The sequence below is a fragment of the Oncorhynchus mykiss genome, chromosome 10 (assembly GCF_013265735.2).
Source record: "Oncorhynchus mykiss isolate Arlee chromosome 10, USDA_OmykA_1.1, whole genome shotgun sequence".
NCBI lineage: Eukaryota > Metazoa > Chordata > Actinopteri > Salmoniformes > Salmonidae > Oncorhynchus > Oncorhynchus mykiss.
The window spans coordinates 82,300,084-82,317,583 of NC_048574.1; the positions used below are offsets into that span (position 1 = coordinate 82,300,084).

General features: G+C 42.9%; 2 protein-coding genes across 7 annotated transcripts in view; both read left to right on the forward strand.

Annotated features, from left to right (window-relative positions):
• Window positions 1-6,642, forward strand: part of LOC118936827 (kelch-like protein 5) — a 45,438-nt gene extending 38,796 nt beyond the window's left edge. For 2 of the 4 annotated variants that reach the window (XM_036934221.1, XM_036934219.1), the window contains 4 exons: window positions 81-155; window positions 3,723-3,860; window positions 3,989-4,160; window positions 6,469-6,617. In XM_036934221.1, coding sequence (XP_036790116.1) covers window positions 81-155; window positions 3,723-3,860; window positions 3,989-4,160; window positions 6,469-6,525 — 442 coding nt within the window. In that variant the 3' untranslated portion in view covers window positions 6,526-6,617. Of the gene's footprint in view, window positions 1-80; window positions 156-3,722; window positions 3,861-3,988; window positions 4,161-6,468 lie in introns of all 4 variants that reach the window. The other 2 variants (XM_036934222.1, XM_036934220.1) reach the window with 2 other exon arrangements.
• A 9,995-nt stretch (window positions 6,643-16,637) lies between these two features.
• LOC118936828 (WD repeat-containing protein 19-like) overlaps window positions 16,638-17,500 on the forward strand; it is an 84,520-nt gene continuing 83,657 nt past the window's right edge. For all 3 annotated transcript variants that reach the window (XM_036934225.1, XM_036934226.1, XM_036934223.1), the window contains exon 1: window positions 16,638-16,740. In XM_036934225.1, the coding sequence (XP_036790120.1) occupies window positions 16,735-16,740 (6 nt within the window). In that variant the 5' untranslated portion in view covers window positions 16,638-16,734. The remainder of the gene's footprint in view (window positions 16,741-17,500) is intronic.

The window sequence follows — 17,500 nt, forward strand, 5'->3', positions numbered from 1 at the left end:
TGGAAGCTCCTGTCTCTCTCCTCTCCAGGTTGTATGCAGTAGGGGGTCGTGATGGAAGCTCCTGTCTCTCTCCTCTCCAGGTTGTATGCAGTAGGGGGTCGTGATGGAAGCTCCTGTCTTCGCTCCGTTGAGTGTTTTGATCCCCACACCAACAGGTGTGTGTGCAACTGTGTTTAGTGGTCTTCAACAATGGGTTGTAGTGTGTACACACACACACACACACACACACACACAGTACCGGTCAAGTGTGGACACAGCTAGTCATTCCAGGGTTTTTCTTTATTTGTACTATTTTCTACATTGTAGAATAATAGTGAAGACATCAACACTATGAAATAACACATATGGAATCATGTAGTAACCAAAAAAGGTGTTAAACAAATCAAAATATTTTTGAGATTCTTGAAAGTAGCCTTGATGACAGCTTTGCACTCTTGGCATATATACATATATATATGTGTGTGTGTGTGTGTGTATTTATATAAATCAAAATACACTCATCAGTTATTGAGTCATATATATATATATATATAGATTTATATTTTATATATATATATTTTATATATATATTTACATGTATTTTATTTATTTATTTATATATCATCAGACAGTTTATTAGGTACACCGTCCCATTCACCATAATGTATGGCTCCTACAGACAGGCATCAAGACATTCAGTTACTGTTCCACTGGACAGTTTATTAGGTACACCGTCCCATTCACCATAATGGATGGCTCCTACAGACAGGCATCAAGACATTCAGTTACTGTTCCACCGGACAGTTTATTAGGTACACCTTGTCTGTTGTTTATACTGAGAATGGTGTGATGATTTTAACAGACGGTGTCTGGGGTTTATACCCAGAATGGTGTGATGATTTTAACAGAATGGTTTGATGATTTGAACAGAATGGTGTGATGATTTTAACCTTTCTGATCTCCCCATCCCGGATCCGGGATTATGAATACAGACTCAAGCTCATTACCATAACGCAACGTTAACTATTCATGAAAATCGCAAATGAAATGAAATAAATATGCTAGCTCTCAAGCTTAGCCTTTTGTTAACAACACTGTCATCTCAGATTTTCAAAATATGCTTCTCAACCATTGCAAAACAAGCATTTGTGTAACAGTATTGATGGCTAACGTAGCATTTAGCATTAGCATTCAGCTGGCAACATTTACACAAAAAAACAGAAAAGCATTCAAATAAAATCATTTACCTTTGAAGAACTTCAGATGTTTTCAATGAGGAGACTCTCAGATAGCAAATGTTCAGTTTTTCCTGAAAGATTATTTGTTTAGGACAAATCGCTCCGTTTTCTGCGTCACGTTTAGCTATGAAAAAACCCCTGTATCCAGGACTGTGTAAATCTTTCAGCAAGCTCATTAGCATAACACAACGTTAACTATTCATGAAAATCGCAAATGAAATGAAATAAATATGCCATCTCTCAAGCTTAGCCTTTTGTAAACAACACTGTCATCTCAGATTTTCAAAATATGCTTCTCAACCATAGGAAAACAATCATTTGTGTAAAAGTAGCTAGCTAGCGTTAGCATTTAGCGTTAGCATTTAGCGTTAGCATTTAGCGTTAGCATTTAGCGTTAGCATTTAGCGTTAGCATTTAGCGTTAGCATTAGCGTTAGCATCCAGCACGCAACATTTCAACAAAAACATAAAAGCCTTCAAATAAAATCATTTACCTTTGAAGAACTTCAGATGTTTTCAATGAGGATACTCTCAGTTAGATAGCAGATGCTCAGTTTTTCCAAAAAGATTCTTTGTGTATTAGAAATAGCTCCGTTTTGTACATCACATTTGGCTACCAAAAAAACCCGAAAATTCAGTCCTCAAAACGCGAACTTTTTTCCAAATTAACTCCATCATATCGACTGAAAACATGGCAAACTTTGTTTAGAATCAATCCTCAAGGTGTTTTTCACATATCTCTTCGATGATATATCGTTCGTGGAAGTGTGCTTTCTCTCCTGAATCCCAGGAGAAAATGCCCGCACCTGAAGATTACGCACAAATTTAGACAAAGGACACCGGGCGGACCCCTGGAAAATGTAGTCTCTTATGGCCAATCTTCCAATGATATGCCTACAAATACGTCACAATGCTGCCGACATCTTGGGGAAACGGCAGAAGGTCTAAGCTTATTCCTGTCGCATTCACAGCCATATAAGGAGACATTAGAAAACAGAGCTTCAGAAATTCTGCTCATTTCCTGTTTAACGTATCATCTTGGTTTCGCCTGTAGAATGAGTTCTGGGGCACTTACAGACAAAATCTTTGCAGATTCTGAAACTTCAGAGTGTTTTCTTTCCAAAACTGTCATATGAATATGCATAGTCGAGCATCTTTTCGTGACAAAATATCGCGCTTAAAACGGGAACGTTTTTTATCCAAAAATGAAATAGCGCCCCTAGAGATGCAACTGGTTAACAGACGGTGTCTGGGGTTTATACTGAGAACGGTTTGACAAACGCAAACGACCACACAGGGTTCCAGTCCTATCAGCTAACAACAAGTAGAAGTGTCTCCAGTGGACACGACATCATCAACACTGGACAAATGAGGAGTTGAAAAACCTGTCTGTTGAATCCCGGTTCCTGTTGCTTGAAGCTGACGGCAGAGTCCAGATTTGGCCCCGTCCTGCCTGGTGTTGACGGAACAGGCTGGTGGCTGTGGTGGAATGGTTCCTGTTGCTTGAAGCTGACGGCAGAGTCCGGATTTGGCCCCGTCCTGCCTGGTGTCGACGGAACAGTCTGGTGGCTGTGGTGGAATGGTTCCTGTTGCTTGATGCTGATGGCAGAGTCCAGATTTGGCCCCGTCCTGCCTGGTGTCTGTGGTGGAATGGTGAGGGGAATGTTTTCCTGGCGCACGCTAATGTCCCTTGATACCAGTTAAGCAACGTGTTCATGCCCCGAATAATTCGGGCCGTTCTGGAGGCAGTTGAAGAACGTTTGACCGAGCACCTCTGAAACACTGTCGCTGACCAATGTTTTCCTGGCACACGTTAATGTCCCTTGATACCAGTTGAACAACGTTTGAACGCCACAGCACCTCTGAAACACTGTCGCTGACCGACCACCTCTGAGACACTGTCGCTGACCGACCACCTCTGAGACACTGTCGCTGACCGACCACCTCTGAAACACTGTCGCTGACCGACCACCTCTGAAACACTGTCGCTGACCGACCACCTCTGAAAACACTGTCACTGACCGACCACCTCTGAGACACTGTCGCTGACCGACCACCTCTGAAAACACTGTCGCTGACCGAGCTCGATAGAACGTCTTTGGGATGACATCAACATCCCTGTAGAACGTTTCTGACACCTTGTAGAATCCACGCCCCAAATAATTCAGGCTGTTCTGGATAGGCGTTTCCTAAAACACCGACCAGGGTGTGTATCTGTGACATGTAGAATCCACACCCCAAATAATTCAGGCTGTTCTGGATAGGTGTTTCCTAAAAAAACGACCAGGGTGTGTATCTGTGACTTGTAGAATTCACGCCCAAAATAATTCAGGCTGTTCTGGATAGGCGTTTCCTAAAAAAACGACCAGGGTGTGTATCTGTGACTTGTAGAATTCACGCCCAAAATAATTCAGGCTGTTCTGGATAGGCATTTCCTAATAAACCGACCAGGGTGTGAATCTGTGACGAGAATGAGGTTGTTGATGTGTGGCCTCCTCACCACCAGGTGGAGCTGCTGCGCTCCGATGGCGAAGCGTCGTGGCGGGGTGGGCGTGGCTACCTGGAACGGTTTCCTGTACGCTATTGGAGGACATGACGCTCCCGCCTCCAGCCTGGCATCACGACTCAGCGACTGTGTGGAGAGGTCAGTCGGTCGGGGTCGGGGGTGTGTGTTAGGTAATTGTGCTATAAATGTTGAGTAAATATTGGCGCAGGTTTAGAGATATTCAACTGTGTGTGTGTGTGTGTGTGTGTGTGTGTGTGTGTGTGTAGGTACGACCCCCAGGCGGATGCGTGGACGGCGGTAGCCCCCATGAGCGTCAGTCGTGACGCTGTCGGTGTGTGTCTCCTTGGAGACCGTCTCTATGCGGTCGGTGGTTACGATGGAACGGTGTACCTGAACACTGTCGAGGCCTACGATCCCCAGACCAATGAGTGGACACAGGTACACACACACACACACACACACACACACACACACACACAACCCTTCAGGTATATACACACACCCACACACACATACACACACACACACACAACCCTTCAGGTATATACACACACACACACACACACACACACACACACACACACACACATCCCTTCTGGTTGTGTTGTTATGTAAATGTCCGTATTTCTCCAAGTGTGTTAATATGTTCATGTGTCTGTTTTATGTAAGTGTGTGTGTTCTATGTTCTACCCCCTGGTTATTATCTCTCCATAGTCACTTTAATAACTCTACCCCCTGCTATTATCTATCTAATAACTCTACCCCCTGGTTATTATCTCTCCATAGTCACTTTAATAACTCTACCCCCTGCTATTATCTATCTAATAACTCTACCCCCTGGTTATTATCTATCCATTGCCACTTTAATAACTCTACCCCCTGGTTATTATCTATCCATAGTCACTTTAATAACTCTAACCCCTGGTTATTATCTATCCAATATCTCTACTCTGGTTATTATCTATCCATAGTCACTTTAATAACTCTACTCCCTGGTTATTATCTATCCATAGTCACTTTAATAACTCTACTCCCTGGCTATTATCTATCCATAGTCACTTTAATAACTCTACCCCCTGGTTATTATCTATCCATAGTCACTTTAATATCGCTACTCTCTGGTTATTATCTACCCATAGCCACTTTAATAACTCTAACCCCTGGTTATTATCTATCTAATAACTCTACCCCCTGGTTATTATCTATCCATAACCACTTTAATAACTCTACCCCCTGGTTATTATCTATCCATAGTCACTTTAATAACTCTACCCCCGGTTATTATCTATCTAATAACTCTACCCCCTGGTTATTATCTATCCATAGTCACTTTAATAACTTTGCTCCCTGGTTATTATCTATCTAATAACTCTACTCCCTGGTTATTATCTATCCATAGTCACTTTAATAACTCTAACCCCTGGTTATTATCTATCCATAGTCACTTTAATAACTCTACTCCCTGGTTATTATCTATCCATAGTCACTTTAATAACTCTACTCCCTGGCTATTATCTATCCATAGTCACTTTAATAACTCTACCCCCTGGTTATTATCTATCCATAGTCAATTTAATAACTCTACCCCCCGGTTATTATCTATCTAATAACTCTACCTCTTGGTTATTATCTATTCATAGTCACTTTAATAACTCTACTATCTGGTTATTATCTAACCATAGTCACTTTAATAACTCTAACCCCTGGTTATTATCTATCCATAGCCACTTTAATAACTATAACCCCTGGTTATTATCTATCCAATAACTCTACTCCCTGGTTATTATCTATCCATAGTCACTTTAATAACTCCCTGGTTGTTATCTATCCATAGTAACTTTAATAGCTCTACCCCCTGGTTATTATCTATCCATAGTAACTTTAATAGCTCCACCCCCTGGTTATTATCTATCTAATAACTCTACCTCCTGGTTATTATCTATCCATAGTCACTTTAATAACTCTACTCCCTGGTTATTATCTATCCATAGTCACTTTAATAACTCTAACCCCTGGTTATTATCTATCCATAGTCACTTTAATAACTCTAGTCCCTGGTTATTATCTATCTAATAACTCTACTCTCTGGTTATTATCTATCCATAGCCACTTTAATAACTCTACCCCCTGGTTATTATCTATCTAATAACTCTACCCCCTGGTTATTATCTATCCATAGTCACTTTAATAACTCTACTCTCTGGTTATTATCTATCTAATAACTCTACTGTTGTATTCAGCATTTCACTGTGCTACACCTGTTGTATTCAGCATTTCACAGTGAGGTCTACTACACCTGTTGTATTCAGCATTTCACTGTGAGGTCTACTACACCTGTTGTATTCGGCATTTCACTGTGAGGTCTACTACACCTGTTGTATTCAGCATTTCACTGTCAGGTCTACTACACCTGTTGTATTCAGCATTTCACTGTGAGGTTCTACTACACCTGTTGTATTCAGCATTTCACTGTGAGGTCTACTACACCTGTTGTATTCAGCATTTCACTGTGAGGTCTACTATACCTGTTGTATTCAGCATTTCACTGTGAGGTCTACTACACCTGTTGTATTCAGCATTTCACTGTCAGGTCTACTACACCTGTTGTATTCAGCATTTCACTGTGAGGTCTACTACACCTGTTGTATTCAGCATTTCACTGTCAGGTCTACTACACCTGTTGTATTTGCCGCATGTGACAAATTCAATTTGACTTGATTTGTTCCTTCCTGTGTTTTTCCTCTAGGTGGCTCCACTGTGTCTGGGCCGGGCTGGGGCCTGTGTGGTGGCTGTCAAACTGTGAACACTCTCACACCTGAACACACACACACCTGAACAAACCTGAACACTCACACACCTGAACACTCACACACCTGAACACTCACACACCTGAACAAACCTGAACACTCACACACCTGAATACACCTGAACACACCTGAACACTCTTTGGACCCTCCCCATTCCTCCTTGTCTCCAGGGTTACCTCCATTTTGAGTTTACCTGTAACATTCCACTAAAACCAGGAGGACATTATAGACATTTAGTTGGAGAGTAGATTACTGACTACAGATTGAAGAGCGCTCTCTCTCTCTCTCTCTCTCTCTCTCTCTCTCTCTCTCCCTCTCTGTCTCTCCTCTCTCTCCTCTCCTCTCTGTCTGTCTCTCTCCTCTCCTCTCTCTCTGTCTCTCTCCTCCCCTCTCTCTCTGTCTCTCTCCTCCCCTCTCTCTCTCTCTCTCCTCCCCTCTCTCTCTCTCTCTCTCCTCCCCTCTCTCTCTCTGTCTCTCTCCTCCCCTCTCTCTCTCTGTCTCTCTCCTCCCCTCTCTCTCTCTCTCTCTCTCTCTCTCCTCCCCTCTCTCTCTCTCTCTCTCTCCTCCTCTCTCTCTCTCTCCTCCCCTCTCTCTCTCTCTGTCTCTCTCTCTCCTCCCCTCTCTCTCTCTCTGTCTCTCTCTCTCCTCTCTTCTCTCTCTCTGTCTCTTCCCTTCTCCCTCTCTCTCTTCATCGTCTTTAGGGGGCTCATTATTTTCAGTATGCAAGAAAAGGAAAGGCACACACACACACACACACACACACACACACACACACACACACATAATTTAGTATTTTGACAGTTTTTTACTGTTGACAGAGTGGAGAGATTTAGAGACAAAAATGAAGACAGGACAAACGGGAGGGAGACTTCACTGTTGTTTTTTACCCTCTTTTAGTCAGCTTGTCGGTGAGGAATTTAGTCAGCCTGTCGGTGAGGAATTCAGTCAGCCTGTCGGTGTGGAATTTAGTCAGCCTGTCTCTCTCTCTCTCTCTCTCCCTCCGTCTCTCTCTCTCTCATCTCCTCCCTCCGTCTCTCCATCTCTCTCTTTCTCATCTCCTCCCTCCGTCTCTCCATCTCTCTCTCTCTCTCTCATCTCCTCCCTCCGTCTCTCCATCTCTCTCTCTCTCTCTCTCTCTCCCTCCGTCTCTCTCTCTCTCTCTTTCCCTCCCTCCGTCTCTCTCTCTCTCATCCCTCTCATTTGTCAGAGAGGAGATGTGTTTTGACATAATCAGTCCAAGTAGCAGACAGTGTTATTGGACTGTACTCTGACAGGAAGCTACTCAATTCACCTCAACTGCCTGAACAACAGATAAGAGCTATGTGTGTGTGTGTGTGTGTGTGTGTGTGTGGTTTTAAAGAGAATATTCTGGTCTCCTGATCCCCTGCTGTTCTGTCCTCATTTCCGCTCACACACACACCCCCATCCCTGCATTTACAGAGCCGAGTATGAAGTGTAAAATGGAAAGTAGGAGTGTGTGTGTTCCAAGGCTCTGAGAGTGTCTGATATATATATATATATATATATATATATGCGTATATATATATAGAGGTTGGGGATGTTTACACAGGAGTTGCTTTCCAAGACGACAGTGAATGTTCCTGATTGGAGGAGCTGCAGTTTTGACTGACTCAAGACCTGAAAAATGATTGTCTAGAAATGATCAACTACCAATTTAACAGAGATTATCAACTACCAATTTAACAGAGATTATCAACTACCAATTTAACAGAGATTATCAACTACCAATTTAACAGAGATTATCAACTACCAATTTAACAGAGATGATCAACTACCAATTTAACAGAGATTGAATACATTTTTTTTGGGGGGGGGGGGGGGGGGGGAGAGAATAATGGGGAAATGTTGCACAATCCACAATATTTTACCTGAACATTGTCACTCCCTGGACAGTGGAAGTCAAGGGTTCAATCAGGGAGTTCAGGGAGTCCTGAACAAGGACAAGCATGTCAGTAATACATATGGGGCCTGTTTCCTGGACACAGATTGAGTCTAGTGCTGGACTAAAAAGCAGTAGCTGTTGCCTTGGCAGGAACCAATGGGGATCCATAATAAACCCCAGGAAGAGTAGCTGCTGCCTTGGCAACAGCTAATGGGGATCCATAATAAACCTGCCTTGTCTTGGCAACAGCTAATGGGGATCCATACTAAACCCTAATGGGGATCCATAATAAACCCGCCTTGCCTTGGCAACAGCTAATGGGGATCCATAATAAACCCTAATGGGGATCCATAATAAACCCGCCTTGTCTTGGCAGCAGCTAATGGGGATCCATAATAAACCCTAATGGGGATCCATAATAAACCCGCCTTGCCTTGGCAGCAGCTAATGGAGACCCATAACAAATCCAGGTGCTGCCATCCAGGACCTCTATACCAGGCGGTGTCAGAGGAAGGTCCTAAGAATGTACTCCAGCCACACATGGACAGTTTCTCTCTGCTAACCCACGGCAAGTGGTACCGATGCACCAAGCCTGGAACCAACTTGACCCTGAATAGCTTCTACACACGGGGCGGCAGGGTAGCCTCCTGGTTAGAACGTTGGACTAGTAACCGAAAGGTTGCAAGATCGAATCCCCGAGCTGACAAGTTAAAAATATGTTGTTCTGCCCCTGAACAAGGCAGTTAACCCACTGTTCCTCGGTAGGCTGTTACCTGTCTATTATCTATCCTTTACCCCTACCTACAGTATACTGCTGTTACTGTCTATTATCTGTCCTTTACCCCTACCTACAGTATACTGCTGTTACTGTCTATTATCTATCCTTTACCCCTACCTACAGTATACTGCTGTTACTGTCTATTATCTATCCTTTACCCCTACCTACAGTATACTGCTGTTACTGTCTATTATCTATCCTTTACCCCTACCTACAGTATACTGCTGTTACTGTCTATTATCTACCTGTATGTACATACTGTATCTACCTCAATTACCTCGTGTATATAGCCATGTTATTACCTGGTACCCCTGGACATTGACTCAGTACTGGTACCCCGTGTATATAGCCATGCTATTACCTGGTACCCTGTGTATATAGCCATGTTATTAGCTAGTACCCCTGTATATGACTCAGTACTGGTACCCTGTGTATATAGCCATGTTATTACCTAGTACCCCTGCATATGACTCAGTACTGGTACCCCGTGTATATAGCCATGTTATTACCTAGTACCCCTGTATATGGCTCTGTACTGGTACCCTGTGTATATAGCCATGTTATTACCTCGTACCCCTGTATATGGCTCTGTACTGGTACCCTGTGTATATAGCCAAGTTATTACCTAGTATATGACTCAGTACTGGTACTCTGTGTATATAGCCATGTTATTACCTAGTACCCCTGGACATTGACTCAGTACTGGTACCCCGTGTATATAGCTAAGTTATTACCTAGTACCCCTGGACATTGACTCAGTACTGGTGCCCTGTGTATATAGCCATGTTATTACCTAGTACCCCTGCATATGACTCAGTACTGGTACCCCGTGTATATAGCCATGTTATTACCTAGTACCCCTGTATATGGCTCTGTACTGGTACCCTGTGTATATAGCCATGTTATTACCTAGTACCCCTGTATATGACTCAGTACTGGTACCCTGTGTATATAGCCATGTTATTACCTCGTACTCCTGCACATCAACTCAGTACTGGTACCCCGTGTATATAGCCATGTTATTACCTGGTACCCTGTGTATACAGCCATGTTATTACCTGGTACCCCTGTATATGACTCAGTACTGGTGCCCTGTGTATATAGCCATGTTATTACCTAGTACCCCTGGACATTGACTCAGTACCGGTACCCTGTGTATATAGCCATGTTATTACCTAGTACCCTGTGTATATAGCCATGTTATTACCTAGTACCCCTGTATATGACTCAGTACTGGTACCCTGTGTATATAGCCATGTTATTACCTGGTAACCTGTGTATACAGCCATGTTATTACCTGGTACCCCTGTATATGACTCAGTACTGGTACCCCGTGTATATAGCCAAGTTATTACCTCGTACCCCTGCATATCAACTCAGTACTGGTACCCCGTGTATATAGCCATGTTATTACCTGGTACCCTGTGTATACAGCCATGTTATTACCTGGTACCCCTGTATATGACTCAGTACTGGTGCCCTGTGTATATAGCCATGTTATTACCTAGTACCCCTGGACATTGACTCAGTACCGGTACCCTGTGTATATAGCCATGTTATTACCTAGTACCCCTGCATATGACTCAGTACTGGTACCCTGTGTATATAGCCATGTTATTACCTAGTACCCTGTGTATACAGCCATGTTATTACCTAGTACCCCTGCATATGACTCAGTACTGGTACCCCGTGTATATAGCCATGTTATTACCTAGTACCCCTGTATATGGCTCTGTACTGGTACCCTGTGTATATAGCCATGTTATTACCTCGTACCCCTGTATATGGCTCTGTACTGGTACCCTGTGTATATAGCCAAGTTATTACCTAGTATATGACTCAGTACTGGTACTCTGTGTATATAGCCATGTTATTACCTAGTACCCCTGGACATTGACTCAGTACTGGTACCCCGTGTATATAGCTAAGTTATTACCTAGTACCCCTGGACATTGACTCAGTACTGGTGCCCTGTGTATATAGCCATGTTATTACCTAGTACCCCTGCATATGACTCAGTACTGGTACCCCGTGTATATAGCCATGTTATTACCTAGTACCCCTGTATATGGCTCTGTACTGGTACCCTGTGTATATAGCCATGTTATTACCTAGTACCCCTGTATATGACTCAGTACTGGTACCCTGTGTATATAGCCATGTTATTACCTCGTACTCCTGCACATCAACTCAGTACTGGTACCCTGTGTATATAGCCATGTTATTACCTAGTACCCCTGTATATGACTCAGTACTGGTACCCTGTGTATATAGCCATGTTATTACCTCGTACCCCTGCACATCAACTCAGTACTGGTACCCCGTGTATATAGCCATGTTATTACCTGGTACCCTGTGTATACAGCCATGTTATTACCTGGTACCCCTGTATATGACTCAGTACTGGTGCTCTGTGTATATAGCCATGTTATTACCTAGTACCCCTGGACATTGACTCAGTACCGGTACCCTGTGTATATAGCCATGTTATTACCTAGTACCCTGTGTATATAGCCATGTTATTACCTAGTACCCCTGTATATGACTCAGTACTGGTACCCTGTGTATATAGCCATGTTATTACCTGGTAACCTGTGTATACAGCCATGTTATTACCTGGTACCCCTGTATATGACTCAGTACTGGTACCCCGTGTATATAGCCATGTTATTACCTGGTACCCCTGCACATCGACTCGGTACTGTTACCCTGTGTATATAGCCATGTTATTACCTCGTACCCCTGCACATCAACTCAGTACTGGTACCCTGTGTATATAGCTAAGTTATTACCTGGTACCCCTGTATATGACTCAGTACTGGTACCCCGTGTATATAGCCAAGTTATTACCTCGTACCCCTGCACATCAACTCAGTACTGGTACCCCGTGTATATAGCCATGTTATTACCTGGTACCCTGTGTATACAGCCATGTTATTACCTGGTACCCCTGTATATGACTCAGTACTGGTGCCCTGTGTATATAGCCATGTTATTACCTAGTACCCCTGGACATTGACTCAGTACCGGTACCCTGTGTATATAGCCATGTTATTACCTAGTACCCCTGCATATGACTCAGTACTGGTACCCTGTGTATATAGCCATGTTATTACCTAGTACCCTGTGTATACAGCCATGTTATTACCTAGTACCCCTGCATATGACTCAGTACTGGTACCCCGTGTATATAGCCATGTTATTACCTAGTACCCCTGTATATGGCTCTGTACTGGTACCCTGTGTATATAGCCATGTTATTACCTCGTACCCCTGTATATGGCTCTGTACTGGTACCCTGTGTATATAGCCAAGTTATTACCTAGTATATGACTCAGTACTGGTACTCTGTGTATATAGCCATGTTATTACCTAGTACCCCTGGACATTGACTCAGTACTGGTACCCCGTGTATATAGCTAAGTTATTACCTAGTACCCCTGGACATTGACTCAGTACTGGTGCCCTGTGTATATAGCCATGTTATTACCTAGTACCCCTGCATATGACTCAGTACTGGTACCCCGTGTATATAGCCATGTTATTACCTAGTACCCCTGTATATGGCTCTGTACTGGTACCCTGTGTATATAGCCATGTTATTACCTAGTACCCCTGTATATGACTCAGTACTGGTACCCTGTGTATATAGCCATGTTATTACCTCGTACTCCTGCACATCAACTCAGTACTGGTACCCTGTGTATATAGCCATGTTATTACCTAGTACCCCTGTATATGACTCAGTACTGGTACCCTGTGTATATAGCCATGTTATTACCTCGTACCCCTGCACATCAACTCAGTACTGGTACCCCGTGTATATAGCCATGTTATTACCTGGTACCCTGTGTATACAGCCATGTTATTACCTGGTACCCCTGTATATGACTCAGTACTGGTGCTCTGTGTATATAGCCATGTTATTACCTAGTACCCCTGGACATTGACTCAGTACCGGTACCCTGTGTATATAGCCATGTTATTACCTAGTACCCTGTGTATATAGCCATGTTATTACCTAGTACCCCTGTATATGACTCAGTACTGGTACCCTGTGTATATAGCCATGTTATTACCTGGTAACCTGTGTATACAGCCATGTTATTACCTGGTACCCCTGTATATGACTCAGTACTGGTACCCCGTGTATATAGCCATGTTATTACCTGGTACCCCTGCACATCGACTCGGTACTGTTACCCTGTGTATATAGCCATGTTATTACCTCGTACCCCTGCACATCAACTCAGTACTGGTACCCTGTGTATATAGCTAAGTTATTACCTGGTACCCCTGTATATGACTCAGTACTGGTACCCTGTGTATATAGCCATGTTATTACCTGGTACCCCTGTATATGACTCAGTACTGGTGCCCTGTGTATATAGCCATGTTATTACCTAGTACCCCTGCACATCCACTCAGTACTGGTACCCCGTGTATATAGCCATGTTATTACCTAGTACCCCTGGACATCCACTCAGTACTGGTGCCCTGTGTATATAGCCATGTTATTACCTAGTACCCCTGTATATGACTCAGTACTGGTACCCTGTGTATATAGCCATGTTATTACCTGGTACCCCTGCACATTGACTCGGTACTGGTACCCTGTGTATATAGCCATGTTTTTACCCATGTTTTTACCTGCACATTGACTCGGTACTGGTACCCTGTGTATATAGCCATGTTATTACCTGGTGCCCCGTGTATATAGCCATGTTATTACCTGGTGCCCGTGTATATAGCCATGTTATTACCTGGTGCCCCGTGTATATAGCCATGTTATTACCTGGTACCCCGTGTATATAGCCATGTTATTACCTAGTACCCCTGTATATGACTCAGTACTGGTACTCTGTGTATATAGCCATGTTATTACCTGGTACCCCTGGACATTGACTCAGTACTGGTGCCCTGTGTATATAGCCATGTTATTACCTGGTACCCCTGGACATTGACTCAGTACTGGTGCCCTGTGTATATAGCCATGTTATTACCTGGTACCCCTGGACATCAACTCAGTACTGGTACCCCGTGTATATAGCTAAGCTATTACCTAGTACCCCTGTATGTGACTCAGTACTGGTACCCTGTGTATATAGCTAAGTTATTACCTAGTACCCCTGTATGTGACTCAGTACTGGTACCCTGTGTATATAGCTAAGTTATTACCTAGTACCCCTGCATATGACTCAGTACTGGTACTCTGTGTATATAGCTAAGTTATTACCTAGTACCCCTGGACATTGACTCAGTACTGGTACCCCGTGTATATAGCTAAGTTATTACCTAGTACCCCTGTATGTGACTCAGTACTGGTACCCTGTGTATATAGCCATGTTATTACCTCGTACCCCTGTATGTGACTCAGTACTGGTACTCTGTGTATATAGCCAAGTTATTACCTAGTACCCCTGGACATTGACTCAGTACTGGTACCCCGTGTATATAGCTAAGTTATTACCTAGTACCCCTGGACATTGACTCAGTACTGGTGCCCTGTGTATATAGCCATGTTATTACCTCGTACCCCTGCACATCAACTCAGTACTGGTACCCCGTGTATATAGCTAAGTTATTACCTAGTACCCCTGCATATGACTCAGTACTGGTACTCTGTGTATATAGCTAAGTTATTACCTAGTACCCCTGGACATTGACTCAGTACTGGTACCCCGTGTATATAGCTAAGTTATTACCTAGTACCCCTGTATGTGACTCAGTACTGGTACCCTGTGTATATAGCTAAGTTATTACCTAGTACCCCTGCATATGACTCAGTACTGGTACTCTGTGTATATAGCTAAGTTATTACCTAGTACCCCTGTATATGGCTCTGTACTGGTACCCTGTGTATATAGCCATGTTATTACCTCGTACCCCTGTATATGGCTCTGTACTGGTACCCTGTGTATATAGCCAAGTTATTACCTAGTATATGACTCAGTACTGGTACTCTGTGTATATAGCCATGTTATTACCTAGTACCCCTGGACATTGACTCAGTACTGGTACCCCGTGTATATAGCTAAGTTATTACCTAGTACCCCTGGACATTGACTCAGTACTGGTGCCCTGTGTATATAGCCATGTTATTACCTAGTACCCCTGCATATGACTCAGTACTGGTACCCCGTGTATATAGCCATGTTATTACCTAGTACCCCTGTATATGGCTCTGTACTGGTACCCTGTGTATATAGCCATGTTATTACCTCGTACCCCTGTATATGGCTCTGTACTGGTACCCTGTGTATATAGCCATGTTATTACCTAGTACATGACTCAGTACTGGTACCCTGTGTATATAGCCATGTTTTTACCTAGTACCCCTGTATATATAGCTAAGTTATTACCTCGTACCCCTGTATATGGCTCTGTACTGGTACCCTGTGTATATAGCCAAGTTATTACCTAGTATATGACTCAGTACTGGTACCCTGTGTATACAGCCAAGTTATTACCTAGTATATGACTCAGTACTGGTACCCTGTGTATATAGCCAAGTTATTACCTAGTATATGACTCAGTACTGGTACCCTGTGTATATAGCCAAGTTATTACCTAGTATATGACTCAGTACTGGTACCCTGTGTATATAGCCAAGTTATTACCTAGTATATGACTCAGTACTGGTACCCTGTGTATATAGCCATGTTTTTACCTAGTACCCCTGTATATATAGCTAAGTTATTACCTCGTACCCCTGTATATGGCTCTGTACTGGTACCCTGTGTATATAGCCAAGTTATTACCTAGTATATGACTCAGTACAGGTACCCTGTGTATATAGCCATGTTATTACCTAGTACCCCTGGACATTGACTCAGTACAGGTACCCTGTGTATATAGCCATGTTATTACCTAGTATATGACTCAGTACTGGTACCCTGTGTATACAGCCATGTTATCCTTACTCATTGTGTATTATAACTTGTAGTATTATTTTTCTAATTTCTTTCTCTCTGCATTGTTGTCCACATATCAACATTTTGAGCCTGTTTCTCACTTATATGCATTTTGTTTTACAAGTGTAACTAGTTATTAAATCAAATCAAATGTTATTTTTCATATGCTTCGTAAAACAGACTAAGTAAGCATTTCACTGTTATTCTACACCTGTTGTTTACGAAGCATGTGTGAGGAATACATTTGGTTGTAAATGAGATCTGTATTTCATTTTCAATATGTCATTATTAAGGGGGTATTGTGTGTGTGTGTATGGCTGAGATGATACATGTAAATCAATTTTGAAGTCAGGCTGTAAAACAACAAAATGTGGATTAATTCAAAACAGGTACGAATATTTTGTGAAGACCCATGTTTGTAAGTGAAACCCGGTATTTGACTGGCTGGTCCAAACAGGAAGACGCTCCAGAGCGGCGCTCATTGGCTGTTGCCATGACATCGCTTCGGTCGATATGCGGACGCCGAGGAGTGAAGCATTCTGGGATACGGACACAAATTTGCAGCGATGCTTTGGTGAAGATTTACTCAAGACTAAAACGCTCTACAAAAATGAAGGTATTGTTGCCTAGAAACAACACGGGTATAGTTATATAATATCTGTATATACTTATTTAAACCGGGTATTTCAATTGGCTACGCGTTTATATTTTGGTTGTGGTGTCCCCGAACCCAAATGTTGCTAATGTTAGCTGGCTAGCTAGCTAACGTTACCAGTAAGGCTACTTCTTGGCTAACTAATCATTTGCATCAAGTTAAACCACCTGTTACAAACTAGCTCCCTTTATTGGGACAGGGGATATCGGTAGCAGACTTGAGTGGGGAAAATACATCGATAAGAGGGACGTACCTGTACGGTGGAGTCGGGATTCGTACCCAGGCTGGGGGTGGTTATATGTTCTGTAGACCAGGGTTTCACCAACTCTATCCTGGAGCTTCCCCTCTGTGCACGTTTTGGGTTTGTACTACACAGCCGAGTCAAGCTTCCAGCTCATTATCAAGCAACCAGCTCATTATCAAGTAACCAGCTCATTATCAAGCTTCCAGCTCATTATCAAGTAACCAGCTCATTATCAAGTAACCAGCTCATTATCAAGCTTCCAGCTCATTATCAAGTAACCAGCTCATTATCAAGCTTGCAGCTCATTATCAAGTAACCAGCTCATTATCAAGTAACCAGCTCATTATCAAGCTTGCAGCTCATTATCAAGTAACCAGCTCATGATCAAGCGTAGATTGTTTTTTGAACAAGCTGTGTCCAACAAGGGCAAAAACCAAAACGTGCACCCAGGGTGGTTCCAGGGACGGGCCTTGGGGA